This window comes from Chlorocebus sabaeus, chromosome 17, assembly GCF_047675955.1.
Source record: "Chlorocebus sabaeus isolate Y175 chromosome 17, mChlSab1.0.hap1, whole genome shotgun sequence".
NCBI classification, from domain to species: Eukaryota; Metazoa; Chordata; class Mammalia; order Primates; family Cercopithecidae; genus Chlorocebus; species Chlorocebus sabaeus.
The window spans coordinates 26,214,996-26,229,805 of record NC_132920.1 but is presented as its reverse complement, the minus strand read 5'-3'; the positions used below and the strand labels follow the sequence as shown (position 1 = coordinate 26,229,805).

The following is a 14,810-nucleotide window of genomic DNA, read 5'->3' as shown; positions in this document are numbered from 1 at the left end:
TATTAAGAAGTGAAGGAACATGAAATAGAAATGCAAAAATTTTTATTAACAATTTTTACATTTAATGGATGAATCAACACAAAAATGTAGTGCATTAGCATCATACTACAGAGAATATATTTATAGAATTTATAATGTTCTGTAGATCTCTTGACCCCATAATAGCATATAAAGTTCTATTTTGGGTGGCTTCTTTCAAGCCTGTCAGTGACTCTCTGTGAAGTCAAGTACTTCATTTGAAGATAATGTCAACAGTCTACATATAATACATTTTCTTAATTTTCCTAAACCCCAGATACTGGGAATAATGGTTCTCCTGACTCATTTGTGATGGGTCTTGGTTTCTCTTGATTAGCAAATATAGCGGCTTCTGGTGCACAGAAATTGGGCCTTTTACATAGTCTTTCTCTATCCATACAAAAACATCTGACAAATAGTTCAATAAAAATATGCTGAATTTCTCACTTATTTTTGAATTCTGCAATCATCTCCAATGTGAGATTATTATTATTATTATTTTTGAGACAGAGTAGCCCAGGCTGGAGTGCAGTGGTGCCACCTCGGCTCACCGAAACCTCCACCTCCTAGTTCAAGCGATTCTCCTGCCTCAGCCTCCCAAGTAGCTGGGATTACAGGCGCCCACCACCATGCCCAGCTAATTTTTGTGTTTTTAGTAGAGACAGGGTTTTACTGTGTTGGCCAGGCTGGTCTCGAACTCCTGACCTGAGGTGATCCACAGGCGTGAGCCACCACGCCCAGCCAATGTGATAACTATTTAACAAGATTCTTCTATTCTACAAAAGTCTTTGTTGCTCTCTCTCTCTCTTCCTCCTTCCTGGAGAAGATTGATTGAAAGGCTATTGCAATATTTGGATGACCCATAAACCATTATGGGTAGTGTTTGTAGAACTATCGAGGAGTGGTTGAATTCTGGGTATGTTTTGAAGGGTTTGTGATTACATTGGTGTGAAAGAAATAGAAAAGTCATATATATATCTCCAGTTTCTTTTGCTGTAACAACACAGTTTGCATTTACTGAGATAGGAATGACTACAGAAAGAGCATTTTGAGGGTGGGGTGTGTATGTGTGTGGTGGGGATCTAGAATCTGTTTCAGCATTTACTTCAAGTTGTGTATTGAACATTCACGTGGAGACGACTAGTGTGGAGTGGTCAGCCTTAAACAAATATATATAGTCCCAAACTTTCCCTCTCCCAAGTTAGAAAAGAAGTGACTTGCTGAAAAATAAACCAATCAAGGACCAGATCACAAACATGAAAACGCCAAAGACTTTTTTTCCTTTCTTTCCCCCCTTATTGATTGATTGATTGATTGCTGCACCTCCTGGAATGGGACAGAGACTTTTTTTCTCAGGAGAGAATTGGAATAATATTCTTTGTTCACAATTCGTCAGTGGTTTCCTGTTGCCCACTGAAAAATAAAATCTAAGTGTTTGCCTTGTATACTCACCCCCTTATGACCTGTTCTTTCCCTTTTTGTTCTGCCATAACTCCAGACCAATTTTAGGTATTGTAAGACCTAAAATTTCAACTGCTGCCTTGAGATTTTTGACCCTCACAGGGCTCCCCAAAAATGCTTATCCACATGTTCCCTTGTCTTGATAGCTATGACTCCCACAAGCAGGAAAGCTTCCCTACTTGGCCAGTTCCCTTATCTGCCAGACCAGCTGCATCTCACTCAGGCCTCAACCTAATGGGTTTCGTCTCACTGCCAGTCTCCCAAACTGTTAAAGCAAGCCAACTACATTCTCTGGAGGGAACCAGGAGTCACCTTACCCTCTGATGACTACAAACCCTACCTCTCACAGCCCCTCCTAGTTCATTCTGCTCCTGAGTGCAAACCTTCTGTGGCCTTGCATGGTGTGCAGTGCCCTCTTCTTCCAGGCTGTGAGTATATATGACTAATAAATTTCTGCCAGTCTCATTTATCAAGTGTTGAGTGTCATGTGTCCAGCCTTCTTACTATTTAGGGCAGGAGAATTTATCGTCTATCTACAGGTGCATAGGAGGTGATCAGAACATAGCCACTTTTCTCTCCAAATCCTTCTCCCTCACATGACCTCACCTACATACTTCATCACACTGAATTATTTGTAGTTCCTTAAAAACCTTTAACTATTCTGCTTCCTTGTATTTATTTCTTTTTGCTAGAGTGCTCTTCTTGGCTATATGGCAAGTTCTTACTGATTCAAGTTTTGGCTCAAAACCTGCCACCATTTCAGAATTAGACAATTGCCAGGGCAAAATTAATGCAGCAACCCTGTTTTAGTTTTCATTTATCTCTGTAGATAAGTGCCATGGTGATGACCCTTACTAAAATATTGGTATGTTCGCATACTTACTGGGTAATAATGTTATTCTATATATCTCAGGTAGTGAGCTGCTATGAACTAGGTTGTCAGCGTATTTAAAGTAAATATGATGATTTATGATGTGCACCTGGTATCTGGTTCCAAATGGCTGGCCACGTGGTAGCTATGACTAGGTCCCCTTAACAACTTTGACTCTAATGCTCAAGTGGACTTTGCTATGCAAGCACAGCTTACACACATGCGTGCAGTTCACAATTGGAGAGAAAAGGCTTTCGTATCTTCAATGAAGACATTGCATGAGAAAACCTTTTAGCCTTCACCTGTTGGAGGCCGAAGGAATGAGGGACGTGACCAACTCAATATACCACTGGAGGCTATATGAGCAAACAGCAAACTGTTCTCATGAAAGCAGGATGCTGGCAAGCTGACAACTGCATCTGCCACCAGAAGGAATGCTGAGGGCAATCACGTCCCAGGCACTGTGTTCCTTTAGGTAAGCTATAGGAACATCTGGAGCCTGTTGAACAAAGAAAGCAATCATGTGAGCCTGTGATAAATCAAGTAGCTGACCGACAGTTACCCCTTCCTCCCTGTTAACTCTACCTAATAAATACGAAGGGCTGTAGAAGCTCAGGGCCCTTGTTCTCTAGAAGCAAGGAGCCCCTGACCCCTTCTTTTAAACAAATCCTTTTGTCTTTGTCTTCATTTCTACGTTTGTCCTCCTTCGTTCAGTCCTACAGTAACAGCCACAAGTGGCGCCCAAACAGAGACTTGAACGAAGAAGGTCTGCTGGAGCAGAGAAAGTGAAACTGATTAGATGAACAAGGAACCCCAGGATGAGTCGGCCAGCGGAGAATATAAAGTCAGTGCCCTGAGGAGGTACTGGGAGCGGGAAGTTTCTGAATCAGGGTAACATGGGGCAGAATTTGTCTATGGAGGAGCACCATTATGTGCAGTTGCTTAATGCTCAGGTTAGCTCTCAAACACTAACTAAGCTTCTGCAGGAGTTTATTACATACAACCCATGGTTTCCACAGACAGGTACTCTCAATGTGGAAAATTGGGACCTAGTAGGAGAAGGATTAAAATGGGCTCATCAAAAAAGTCTCAAAGTTGATCCTTCTGTTTTCTCTGTTTGGGGTTTAGTCTGTACTGTCCTTCTGCCATTGTCCTCTTCTTATTCTGCCGGACCACAGGAGCCATGTTCTGAATCTCAAAAATTGAAGGAATCTTTTGTCTCACCCACAGCACCCATTGAAAATGATAAATAGGCTGGGCGCGGTGGCTCAAGCCTGTAATCCCAGCACTTTGGGAGGCCGAGACGGGCGGATCACAAGGTCAGGAGATCGAGACCATCCTGGCTAACACAGTGAAACCCCGTCTCTACTAAAAAATACAAAAAATAGCCGGGCGAAGTGGCGGGTGCCTGTAGTCCCTGCGACTCGGGAGGCTGAGCCAGGAGAATGGCGCAAACCCGGGAGGCGGAGATTGCAGTGAGCTGAGATCCGGCCACTGCACTCCACTCCAGCTTGGGCGACAGTGTGAGACTCTGTCTCAAAAAAAAAAAAAAAAAAAAAAAAAAAAAAAAAAAAAATGATAAACAGGAAAGGAAAGATGAAAATTGGCCCGTACTAGGCCGGGCGCGGTGGCTCAAGCCTGTAATCCCAGCACTTTGGGAGGCCGAGACGGGCGGATCACGAGGTCAGGAGATCGAGACCATCCTGGCTAACACGGTGAAACCCCGTCTCTACTAAAAATACAAAAAACTAGCCGGGCGAGGTGGCGGGCGCCTGTAGTCCCAACTACTCGGGAGGCTGAGGCAGGAGAATGGCGTAAACCCAGGAGGTGGAGCTTGCAGTGAGCTGAGATCCGGCCACTGCACTCCAGCCTGGGCGACAGAGCAAGACTCCGTCTCAAAAAAAAAAAAAAAAAAAAAAAAAAAGAAAATTGGCCCGTACCATCCTGCTAGTAGCAGACACATCTGTACTGCCTCCTTCAGTAGCAGAAATAGAGACCCCAGTACAAAGAATTATTTGTGCTGCTGCCATAGCTGGAGAGCCCCTAGGACCTTGTGCTTTTCCTATTTCCGTAAGGCCCGATCCAAATAATCCACAGCAGCTTATTTGTGAACACACCTTGCTAGAGTTTAAGTTGTTGAAAGAATTAAAAGCTAGTGTAGTTAACAATGGAATACAGAGCCCATATACTTTAGGATTGCTAGAATCTGTATTTGATGCTATGTGCTTTCCACCCTTTGATATAAAGCATTTGGCTCACACTTGTTTGTTTGCTAGTGCATATCTGACATGGAATTTAAACTGGCTAGAAATGTGTGCACACCAGGCTAGACAGAATCGTGCTGCTGCACATCGGGACATTACAGAGGATATGCAACTGGGTAATGACCCTTATTCAGATCTGCTACAACAAGTGACACTCCCAGGCGCTGCTTACAAGCTGTGTGCCTTGCCTGCTAAACCCCCTGGGACACCATTCCAGAGGAAGGAGTCTCGGTACAATCTTTTCTACATGTTATGCAAGGGTCGGAGGAGTCCTATGCACATTTTGTTGTACGATTACAAGAGGCAGTGCGGCATCAGATTCCTCATACCGCTGCTCATACCACTTACTTTGACTCTAGCTTTTGAAAATGCAAATGCAGATTGTAAACGTGTTCTGGCACCTGTGAGATGTACAAAGATCTTAGGAAATTTTCTCAAAGCCTGTCAGGATGTGGGAACTGAACTCCATCGTTCTACAATGTTGGCTCAAGCAATGGCTAATTTAGTAGTAAACAAATCTAGAAAAGGCCAAAGGTCAAGCTCTAAAGTAGGAAAATGTTATAATTATGGAAAAATTGGACATTTCAAAAAAGAATGCTCTCAGACCTCTGGGCAGAGGGGATCTTATAATGCAGTTCACCCCTCACAGAAAAAACGCCAGGACTTTTCCCTCATTGTAATAAAGGAAATCATTAGGTTAATCAATGCCACTCAAAATTTCATCAGAATGGCACCTCTTTGTCAGGAAACAAGAAGGGGGCCTGGATCCGGGCCCTTCAAACAATGAGGGCATTCCCCATCCAGGCCACAACCCGTTTCAGGGGTGGGTTCCCAGAAGAACATTGATTCCCTCTCCCCAGGAACACCCAGAAGCACAGGATTAGATCTCCCAGTCAGAGAACAGGTTACATTTGTTGGAGGAGACAAACCCACGAAGGTTCCCACTAGTATTTGGGGACCTTTGCCAACAGGATATATAGGATTAATTTTGGACAAAAGCCATCTTAACTTAACAGGGCATTACTGTGATCCCCGGAGTTGTTGACTGATTATGAAGGAGAAATTCAAGTAGTAGTAATGTCACAAGATCTTTGGGTTTTTGAACTGGGAGAATATATTGCTCAACTATTGCTTATTCCCTGCAAGTTGCACCCTTCCCCACGAAAGGAAAAACGAGGGAATCAAGGATTTAAAGGACAACTAGGTGGTAAATTTATCTATCACAATCCATAGCATTTAATCAACCCACCTGTACAGTGCCAATTAAAGGAAAGAAGTTCTATGGGCTTATGGATATGGGAGCTGATGCATCAGTAATATCCAAACACTATTGGCCCACCATCTTGACCCCTGCAATTAACTTCTACATCCCTAGTGGGACTAGGAAAGCTCAAAGTGTTCAATAGAGTGCTGAGATTTTATCCTGTCTCAGAACGGATGGACAGTCATGTACTTTTCAACCTTATGTCGCAAATATAGCTGTTAATTTATGGGGCCGAGATTTACTTATAGCATGCAATATCAGACTTATAAATGAAACTATTGATAATCCAAGATTTAAAATGTTAAAGAAAATGGGATATCAGAGTGGAAAAGACTTAGGAAAGCCCCTGCAGGGAAACCCTGATCCAATATCAATAACTGGACAAAACAGATAGAAAATGGCTAGGTCATCAGGATTTTGAACAGGGGTCATTGATATTTCTCCTCCACCTACTGCTTTGCCGCTAGAGTGGCTGACTGACAAACTTGTGTGGGTAGATCAATGGCCCCTATCACAGGAGAAACTGATGCAACTCCATCAGCTAGTGAGAGAGCAATTGGAAGCAGAACATATAGAAGAGTCAGCCCCTGGAATTCACCAGTATTTGTGATCCACAAATGTCTGGAAAATGGCGACTGCTACATGATTTAAGAGCTATGAGTGCACAGATTAAACCAATGGGGGCATTACAGCAAGGTCTGCCATCCCTAGCAGCCATTCCAAGAGATTGGCCTCTTGTAGTAATAGGTCTTAAAGATTTTTTTTTTTTTAACTATACCATTACACAAAAAGGATAAGCCTCAATTTGCCTTCTCTGTGCCTTGTATTAATCAAAGAGAGGCTGTCTCTCGCTATCAGCGGAAAGTTTTAGCCTAAGGCATGCTCAACAGTCCTATGTTATGTCAACATTTTGGAGGAAAAGCTTTAAAGGAGCCTCGCAATATATTTCCCAGTGCCTACATCATTCATTGTATGGATGATATTCTTTTGGCCGCTCCTACAGATCAAATGTTACATCAGTTATTCAGATAAATAAAACTAGCCTTGATAGCATGGAACCTCAAAATAGCTCCTGAAAAGGTGCAAACAACCTCCCCATACCAGTACTTAGGTACTATTGTTACTGGAAGACATGTTCAGCCTCAGAAAGTAACTCTCTGTATGGACAGAGTACAAACTCTGAATGACTTCCAACAATTATTAGGGGATATTAATAGGCTGTGCCCGATGCTAGGTATTGCCATCTACCAACTCACACACCTTTATCAAACCCTCCAAGGAGATTCTTCATTACATTCTCCTCAGCAACTTACTAAGGAGGGAGAAGTTGAGTGACAACTTGTAGAACAGATCCTTCAGCAACAACATGCCTCCCGGCTATAGCCGCAAAAGCCTTTGCTTTTGTTTATTCTTCCTACTCCTCATTCTCCATCAGGATTTTTAGGCCAATTCATAGACAAATCTGTAATGACAATATAATGGCTTTTTAAAATCCAATCAGACAGTGAAATCTGTGCAAGTTTATCTTTCTTTAATTACTCAACTTATAACAATAGGTAGGCATAGATAAAAAATGCTTACAGGATATGATCCTGATAAAATTATTGTTTCCTTGGATTCCCAACAACAGGCCGCAGTATGGGAAATGTTGACTGCACGGCAAATCGCTTTTGCAGATTTTGTGGGGATAATAGATAACCATTATCCATCAGACAAAATTTTGCAATTTTATAAAGTTCACCCTTTTATCCTCCCTGTAATTACTCATCACAAGCCCATTCCAGGTGGAAAGACTTATTTTACTGATGGCTCTTACAAAGGCCACACGGCTATTTATGTGACTAAGCATACTCAAACAATAAAGACCTCTGGAGTTTCAGCTCAGTGTTCAGAGTTAATGGCAGTTATTCAGGTTTTAGAGCTCACAGCTTTATCTCCTATGTTGTCTGTGATTCAGCCTATGTTGAAAATGCAGGTAGTCGCATTGAGACTGTCACTATTAAGGGCACCCTAGAACCAGAGCTGCTTAATTTGTTTCTGAGACTTAACAAGCTATTTGCTCTCATGCTGCTCCTGTTCGCTTTCATACGCAACTTCCTGGACCACTATCTCAAGGTAACGATAAAGCAGATAAATTAATTGGTTCTGTGTTTCAACAAGCCCAAGCTTCCCATACATTACTGCATCAAAACACCTCTGCCCTTACTTCTATGTTTCATCTGCTTTGCAGCCAAGCTCAAGCTATTGTGCAAGCCTGCTCCACTTGTCAGCATGTCCCTGGTGTTGCACCCATGGAAGGATGCGACCCATGAGGCTTGGCTCCAGATGAAATCTGGCAGATGGATGTTGCACGTACGGCAGCCTTTGGCAAACTTAGCTATGTTCATGTGACTATAGACACCTACTCCCATATGTTACATGCCACATATCAAACAGGGGAAACTGCTGGCCATGTCCAATGGCATTGTTTGTCATCATTTGCCCATATGGGAGTCTCTAAACAATTAAAAACTGACAATGGACCTGCTTATGTTAGTCGTGCTTTTCAAAAGTTTTTACAGTTATGGGCAATCACTCATAAAACAGGAATTTCTTACAACTCCAAGGACAAGGTATTATAGAGCGGGCACATCAAACACTACGGTGTATGTTGAGAAAAAACGAGAGAATAGGAGACCAGCTACCACCTTAAACAAAATCACATTTAGCCTTGTTTACTTTAAATTTTTTGACTCCTGGTATGGATGGTAAGACTCCGGCAGAACGACACTGGCAAGTGTTAGAGGGAAAGAGGCAAGTTTATCCAAAGGTGTTATGGAAATCCCTGGAAGGACAATGGAAAGGCCCAGTGGATTTGCTGACGTGGGTATGAGGGTATGCTTGTGTTTTTACAGGAGATGGACAAACCGTGTAGGTGCCCTCCAGATGTGTGCAACCATGGAACAGGAGACTGGTGGGATCCATGGATCGCAACCATGGGCCCGGTTCCCCCAGTACAAGCCATAGGCTAGTTGAATCTGAATGCGAAAATGGAACGAGGGCTGACTGGAGTCACATTGACATCCACCCCCATAACATGGGGACAGATCAAGAAAACCACGCAGGAAGCTGAGAAAATGCTGGAGTGTCAGGGTTAGGCAAAAACTCCTGACTCGATGGTCTTGGCCATGCTAGCTGTAGTGTCCTGTGTGGTGTGTTTCCCCTGTGTAGAAGCAAAAACATATTGGGCATCTGTTCCTAACCCCTGAGTAGTGTGACTTGTACTCCAGAGTAACACTCCTCCTGAGGTATATCGTGATCAGTGAGCATGTACTCCAGGACCCTTAACTCCCCCTGACAGAGAACAATTAAATTCTCAGCACAATAGTATCAATTACACCGCCCCATTGGAGGGATTCCCTTTATGTATCACCAAGGATACGTCGCTCAATGGCAGTTGCCTTGCAGTCCAATCCCAGGCATGGTTGAGTCACCATGGAAAATTATGTACCTCTTAAGCCTTAGCTCTATTAATATTACTGGTGGATTGACTAATCTCTCCTGGCCCCATCGCCCAAAGTGTATTGATTATATAGAATGGGCTCCCTTCAATAATTCTCACCCCCCTCCTAGGATCCCATGTCTTGGCCCCTTAGCTAGACTATAGTCTATGTTTTTTTTGTTTTTGTTTTTGTTTTTGTTTTTGTTTTTTTTTTTTGAGACGGAGTGTCGCTCTGTCGCCCAGGCTGGAGTGCAGTGGCTGGATCTCAGCTCACTGCAAGCTCCACCTCCCGGGTTCACGCCATTCTCCTGCCTCAGCCTCCTGAGCAGCTGGGACTACAGGCACCCACCACCTTGCCCGGCTAGTTTTTTGTATTTTTAGTAGAGACGGGGTTTCACCATGTTAGCCAGGATGGTCTCGATCTCCTGACCTCGTGATCCGCCCGTCTCGGCCTCCCAAAGTGCTGGGATTACAGGCTTGAGCCACCGCGCCCAGCCAACAGTCTATGTTAATGAGAGACATTATTGACTGGGGTCCCTGTGGTCATTTGGATGGGAGAGATGAGAATCAGACCTCATGGCACAAACTTCACTGCCACTGGTGGTGAATATTTAACATTTCTTTGCTATATCACGTTGGGATTCGATCCCAATCTACCGCACAACTTGCTTGGCATGGAACAGGCTTCAGTCCATCTTTGCCTCGGTGGCATAATCAAAGAAAGAGGGGCTCAGTTTAGGAGTCAATATGGAAGTCAGGACTCCCATTTATGAATGGCAGCATCTGGGTCAGGACACTATCCAGTAATAGTAATAGGACTCAACACAGTTTTAATGTTACCTTTGTAAGAAATATTACCACTCAATTTACAATTTGTGTTTTTAATCCCTATATCTTTCTGGTGGCTAAAAAGGACCAACTCCAGGTAAACATCACCCAATTGACTTGTGACTCCTGTCAACTGTATCACTGCCTAAATCATAGCATGATACAAACACACAACATATTCACCTTAGTAATTCCAGGTCGCATTCCCAGATTATGGATTCCTGTCAATTTGTTCGAACCTTGGGTGGCTATCCCCTGCTTTACATTTTGTACAGCTCCTTCTTACTCAGTTCACTCATTGTTCTCGTAGAGACTTAGTTATGGTATTTTTTGCTATAGTCTCCCTACTTACACTAATAACCTCTGTTGTAGTGTCTTCAGTAGCACTGCACAGCTCTATTCAAACAGCCCAATATGTGGAAAATTGGACGCATATGGCCAACAAGGCATGGATGCATCAAAATAAAATTAACACCAAAATACAAGCAGAGGTGGCAATGTTAAAGACTACTGTCCTGTGGCTAGGAGAACAAATACAAAGTTTGCAGTTGCAGCAGCAATTGCATTGTCATTTTAACCATACTCATATTTGTGTAACTAACTTGGAATATAATCAAAGAGAATATCCAAGGAGACTTGTAAAGGCCCATTTGCAGGGGCTTTTACACCCAATGTTACTTTCGATATTAATGATTTACAGAGTAAAATTCTTGATTTGAATAAGCAAACTCAAGAGTATCAGCCCTCTGTAGAAACTTGGACCTAATTCCAGCAAGGTTTAGAGAACCTTAACCCTTGGACCTACTTTAAACAGCACCTCAATGTCTCTTTTATAATTATAGGAATAATTACTATAATTATAGGAATAGTTACTGTGTCTCTGTTTTCTGTTCATAGTCTGTAAAATCGGCTGTACCACCAACTGGCAATTGAAAGCTGCACAGCCTGGAATTGCCTTTATTCAATTAATGCAAAAACAAAAAGGGGGAGATGTTGAAGGCCAAAGGAATGAGAGACATGGCCAACTCAATATGCCACTGGAGGCTATATGAGCAAACAGCAAACTGTTCTCATGAAAGCAGGATGTTGGCAAGCTGACAACTGCATCTGCCACCAGAAGGAATGCTGAGGGCAATCACGTCCCAGGCACCGTGGTTCCTTAAGGTTATCTACAGGAACATCTGTAGTCTGTTGAACAAAGAAAGCAATCATGTGAGCCTGTGATACATCCAGTAGCTGACTGACAGTTACCCCTTCCTCCCTGTTAACTCTACCTAATAAATATGAAGGGCTGTAGAAGCTCAGGGCCCTTGTTCTCTAGAACGAAGGAACCCCCTGACCCCTTCTTTTAAACAAATCCTTTTGTCTTTGTCTTCATTTCTGCGTTCATCCTCCTTTGTTCAGTCCTATAGTAACAGCCACATTCAACTGTGTATATATATATTTTCTGCTTTTTCTGCATTGTATCCTGTGCTATAATTAATCTTTTTTGTTTTTATTTTTAAAACATGTTCTTTAACCCAAACAAAAAATGGTCAATAGCTATAATAAATCTTAACTGAGAGTGTGTTGAGTCATGTGATTACTTCCAGTGAATTACTGAATTAGTGGGTGGTCATGGGACTACAAGCACCATTTTCCTTATTCCCAGTGCACTTAGTGTACAATCCTTTCACAGAACTACTGTATTGCACTCTACATATTTATTTGTTTAAAAGCATATGGGCCAGGAGTGGTGACTCAAGCCTGTAATCCCAGTAGTTTGGGAGGCCGAGGCGAGTGGAGTTTTTGAGGTTAGGAGTTCAAGACTACCCTGGCCAACATGGTAAAATCCTGTTTCTACTAAAAATACAAAAATTAGCTGGGTGTGATGGCAGGCACCTGTAATCCCAGCTACTTGGGAGGCTGAGGCAGCAGAATTGCTTGAGTCCAGGAGGTGGAAGTTGCAATGAGCCAAGATCGTGCCACTGCACTCCAGCCTGGGCAACAAGAGCGAGTCTCCATCTCAAAAACAAACAAACAAACAAAAAACAAAAACAACAAAAGCATATCTAGACTGTAGACTACTTAAGGTACTTAAGGTTTTTTTTTTTTTTCCTTAGTTCCTAATACAGTATGTGACATATAAATATCTGAATAGGAATCCTTTCTGAGAGAGAGAAGCATAAAACAGTCCACACAGATGTTTAAAAAATAAGCACAGTGAATAGTTCTATTTGACATATTAAAGGACGGTAGAGAGTAGAGACACATTTAACAGTAGTGTCAGCAGAAATGTTTTTCTCAGGTCAGAGTTCAATCAGTGCTATGAAGACTCCACACCCACCTCAAAATGCAACTCATTTCCCGAGATTAAGACCCTCGTAGGTGCACAGAATCCGCGTGGGGATTTAGGCATTCCTAGTTGATCGCCTTAACTACTTGGCAAATAGTGCTTTCCGAATTATGTATCAAAGGATATAAAACTCCATTCCTGGGCTCCCACCCCACCCTTGGCACTCGGTTTATGTAAGCATTTTCTTTGCTTTGCAGGTTAACTTACAACTGTCATAACTGGCTGCAACAGTGGCACGGCACTTTGGCAACAAGAGAAATTTGCTGTGTTTAGAGATGAAATATTGATTAATAACACTTGGGTGTCCATGAAAATAAAAATTGTACATGCAGAGATTGTAGTTTCACATTATTTCTCAGAAATGCTTGTAATTCTGGAATTAAAAAAAACTTGGCTTCATTTGGTTTTCTTTCATTATTGTTTAACCTAAAAAAATTGTAACTAGAAAAAAAAAATTATCCGGAAGAGAGAAGAAAAAAAAAAGCCTAGCAGAGGATGGTTTCGATCCATCGACCTCTGGGTTATGGGCCCAGCACGCTTCCGCTGCGCCACTCTGCTCCTCTACTAACAAAGCTTCCTCACAATACTCTTAACTACTTATAGGCGATGCGCTCAGACCACCTCGTATTTTAAGAGCGAGCCTACGATAAGTTGCCTATTTCATACTTTGGCTACCACAGGTTGCCAACTCACTTTGGAAAAAGGCGTCTACCAGAATCAAACAGAAAACAAAACTAGGGATAGAAAAGTAAACATCAATACACTAGTGGGCTAGGCGCGAGAGTCACTCTGTAGTAGCTCACGCCTGCAGTCACTGCACTTCGGGACGCGAACGCAGGCAACATAGCAAGACCCTGTCTCAATAAAATAAAAAAAGAAAAAAAAAAAACCCCAAAACCCACCCCGAAACCCACACACTGGGTGCAGTTGTGAGGGGCACTTAGATATTGAAATGGCAATTACAAATTTTAATAAGTAGGGAAAGAAGAGAACAAACTGGGAATAGAATCAAGCCTCCGCGCGGAGGGGGATAATTCTACCACGAATCACTAACCTACCATGTCTTCGCCATCGGGAAGAAAACCGTTTTGGTTACGTTTCCCTTGGCTTGATGATAGAGAGTGTGAAATCTTGCAATTGTCAAACACTTCCGAAGGAGGTTTCGGTCCGCATGTGTTTTACAGCAGGCAGCAGAAATGCCAGTCACTGTGACCTTGGGGACAGAGCTGGACTCCTCAGGCTTTCGGTCCTGTGGACCGAAGCTCGTCTCCAATTGTCCTAAAGCAACTCAAGAAACAATTGATAATAATTTAAACATGCTGATTTCTTTAATCTGATTTAGCTGTTAAAACAGCCGTAAAACTCCTATTCCTATTTCCCAGCAATTGCGAGAGACGCCTCCACGGAGCCCGCGCTCAGATGTCAAAGGCTGAAGTTGTTGGTGACGTCATCCAGGGCGGGGCTGCGTAGGGTGAGACCAAGAAGCAGGACCAAAGTTCCCGTATGCGCGCTTTCAGTCTTCAATTAGGTCCGAATTCCCTGCATATAAGGGCGTCCTAGGTTTCCTCAGCTTTTAGGTTCCTGAAAGCGACTTTAGGAGCTGCTCAGTCATGTCTGGACGTGGCAAGGGTGGGAAAGGCTTAGGTAAGGGAGGCGCTAAGCGTCACCGCAAGGTTTTGCGGGACAACATTCAGGGCATTACCAAGCCAGCCATCCGGCGGCTTGCTCGCCGCGGCGGTGTCAAGCGTATTTCTGGCCTTATCTATGAGGAGACCCGTGGTGTTCTGAAGGTGTTCCTGGAGAACGTGATTCGTGATGCAGTCACTTACACGGAGCACGCCAAACGCAAGACTGTAACAGCAATGGATGTGGTCTATGCGCTGAAGCGACAGGGACGCACTCTTTACGGCTTCGGTGGTTAAGGCTCCCGCTTACTCCACTCAGTATTTCTTTTTCAACCAAAGGCCCTTTTTAGGGCCGCCCACTTTTTTCGTAAAAGAGCGGACATCTTGTTACCCTGTTCTGTTCCAGGTTTTTGCTGAAAAAGCAGTCGTTGTGCACTAGTGTGCATTTGCAGGTAACGTTTAGTTTTTCGTGGTTAATCGCGCATGTTTAGGAATTTGGGCATAAAGAACTTAAAAGTTACTGCTGTTTCCTATTTGGGAGTAGTTGGTATGTTTAACGTTTAGTTTTCTTGGACACCTTAGGGCTTTAGATAGCAGTAAGCTGTATTGGCACGGTTTATAATTGTCGTGGGGCTTTCCTTTTCAGTTTAAGCTTGAAGTGTT

At 43.0% G+C, this 14,810-nt stretch overlaps 1 protein-coding gene and 1 non-coding gene across 2 annotated transcripts; one reads left to right on the top strand and one right to left on the bottom strand.

The window, feature by feature from the left end:
• Positions 1-13,008: 13,008 nt before the first annotated feature.
• On the bottom strand, positions 13,009-13,080 carry TRNAM-CAU (transfer RNA methionine (anticodon CAU)). The gene has a single exon. It is a non-coding gene; the product is annotated as a tRNA-Met (tRNA).
• Positions 13,081-14,080: 1,000 nt separating this feature from the next.
• LOC103221993 (histone H4) lies at positions 14,081-14,510 on the top strand. Its single transcript, XM_007973463.3, has one exon. The coding sequence runs from the start codon at positions 14,133-14,135 to the stop codon at positions 14,442-14,444; it is 312 nt and encodes a 103-aa protein (XP_007971654.1). The 5' UTR covers positions 14,081-14,132; the 3' UTR covers positions 14,445-14,510.
• Positions 14,511-14,810: the final 300 nt, after the last annotated feature.

What these genes read in the sequence shown, in the direction of transcription:
- LOC103221993 (XM_007973463.3), top strand. Translation starts at nt 14,133, where the DNA reads ATGTCTGGACGTGGCAAGGGTGGGAAAGGCTTAGGTAAGGGAGGCGCT.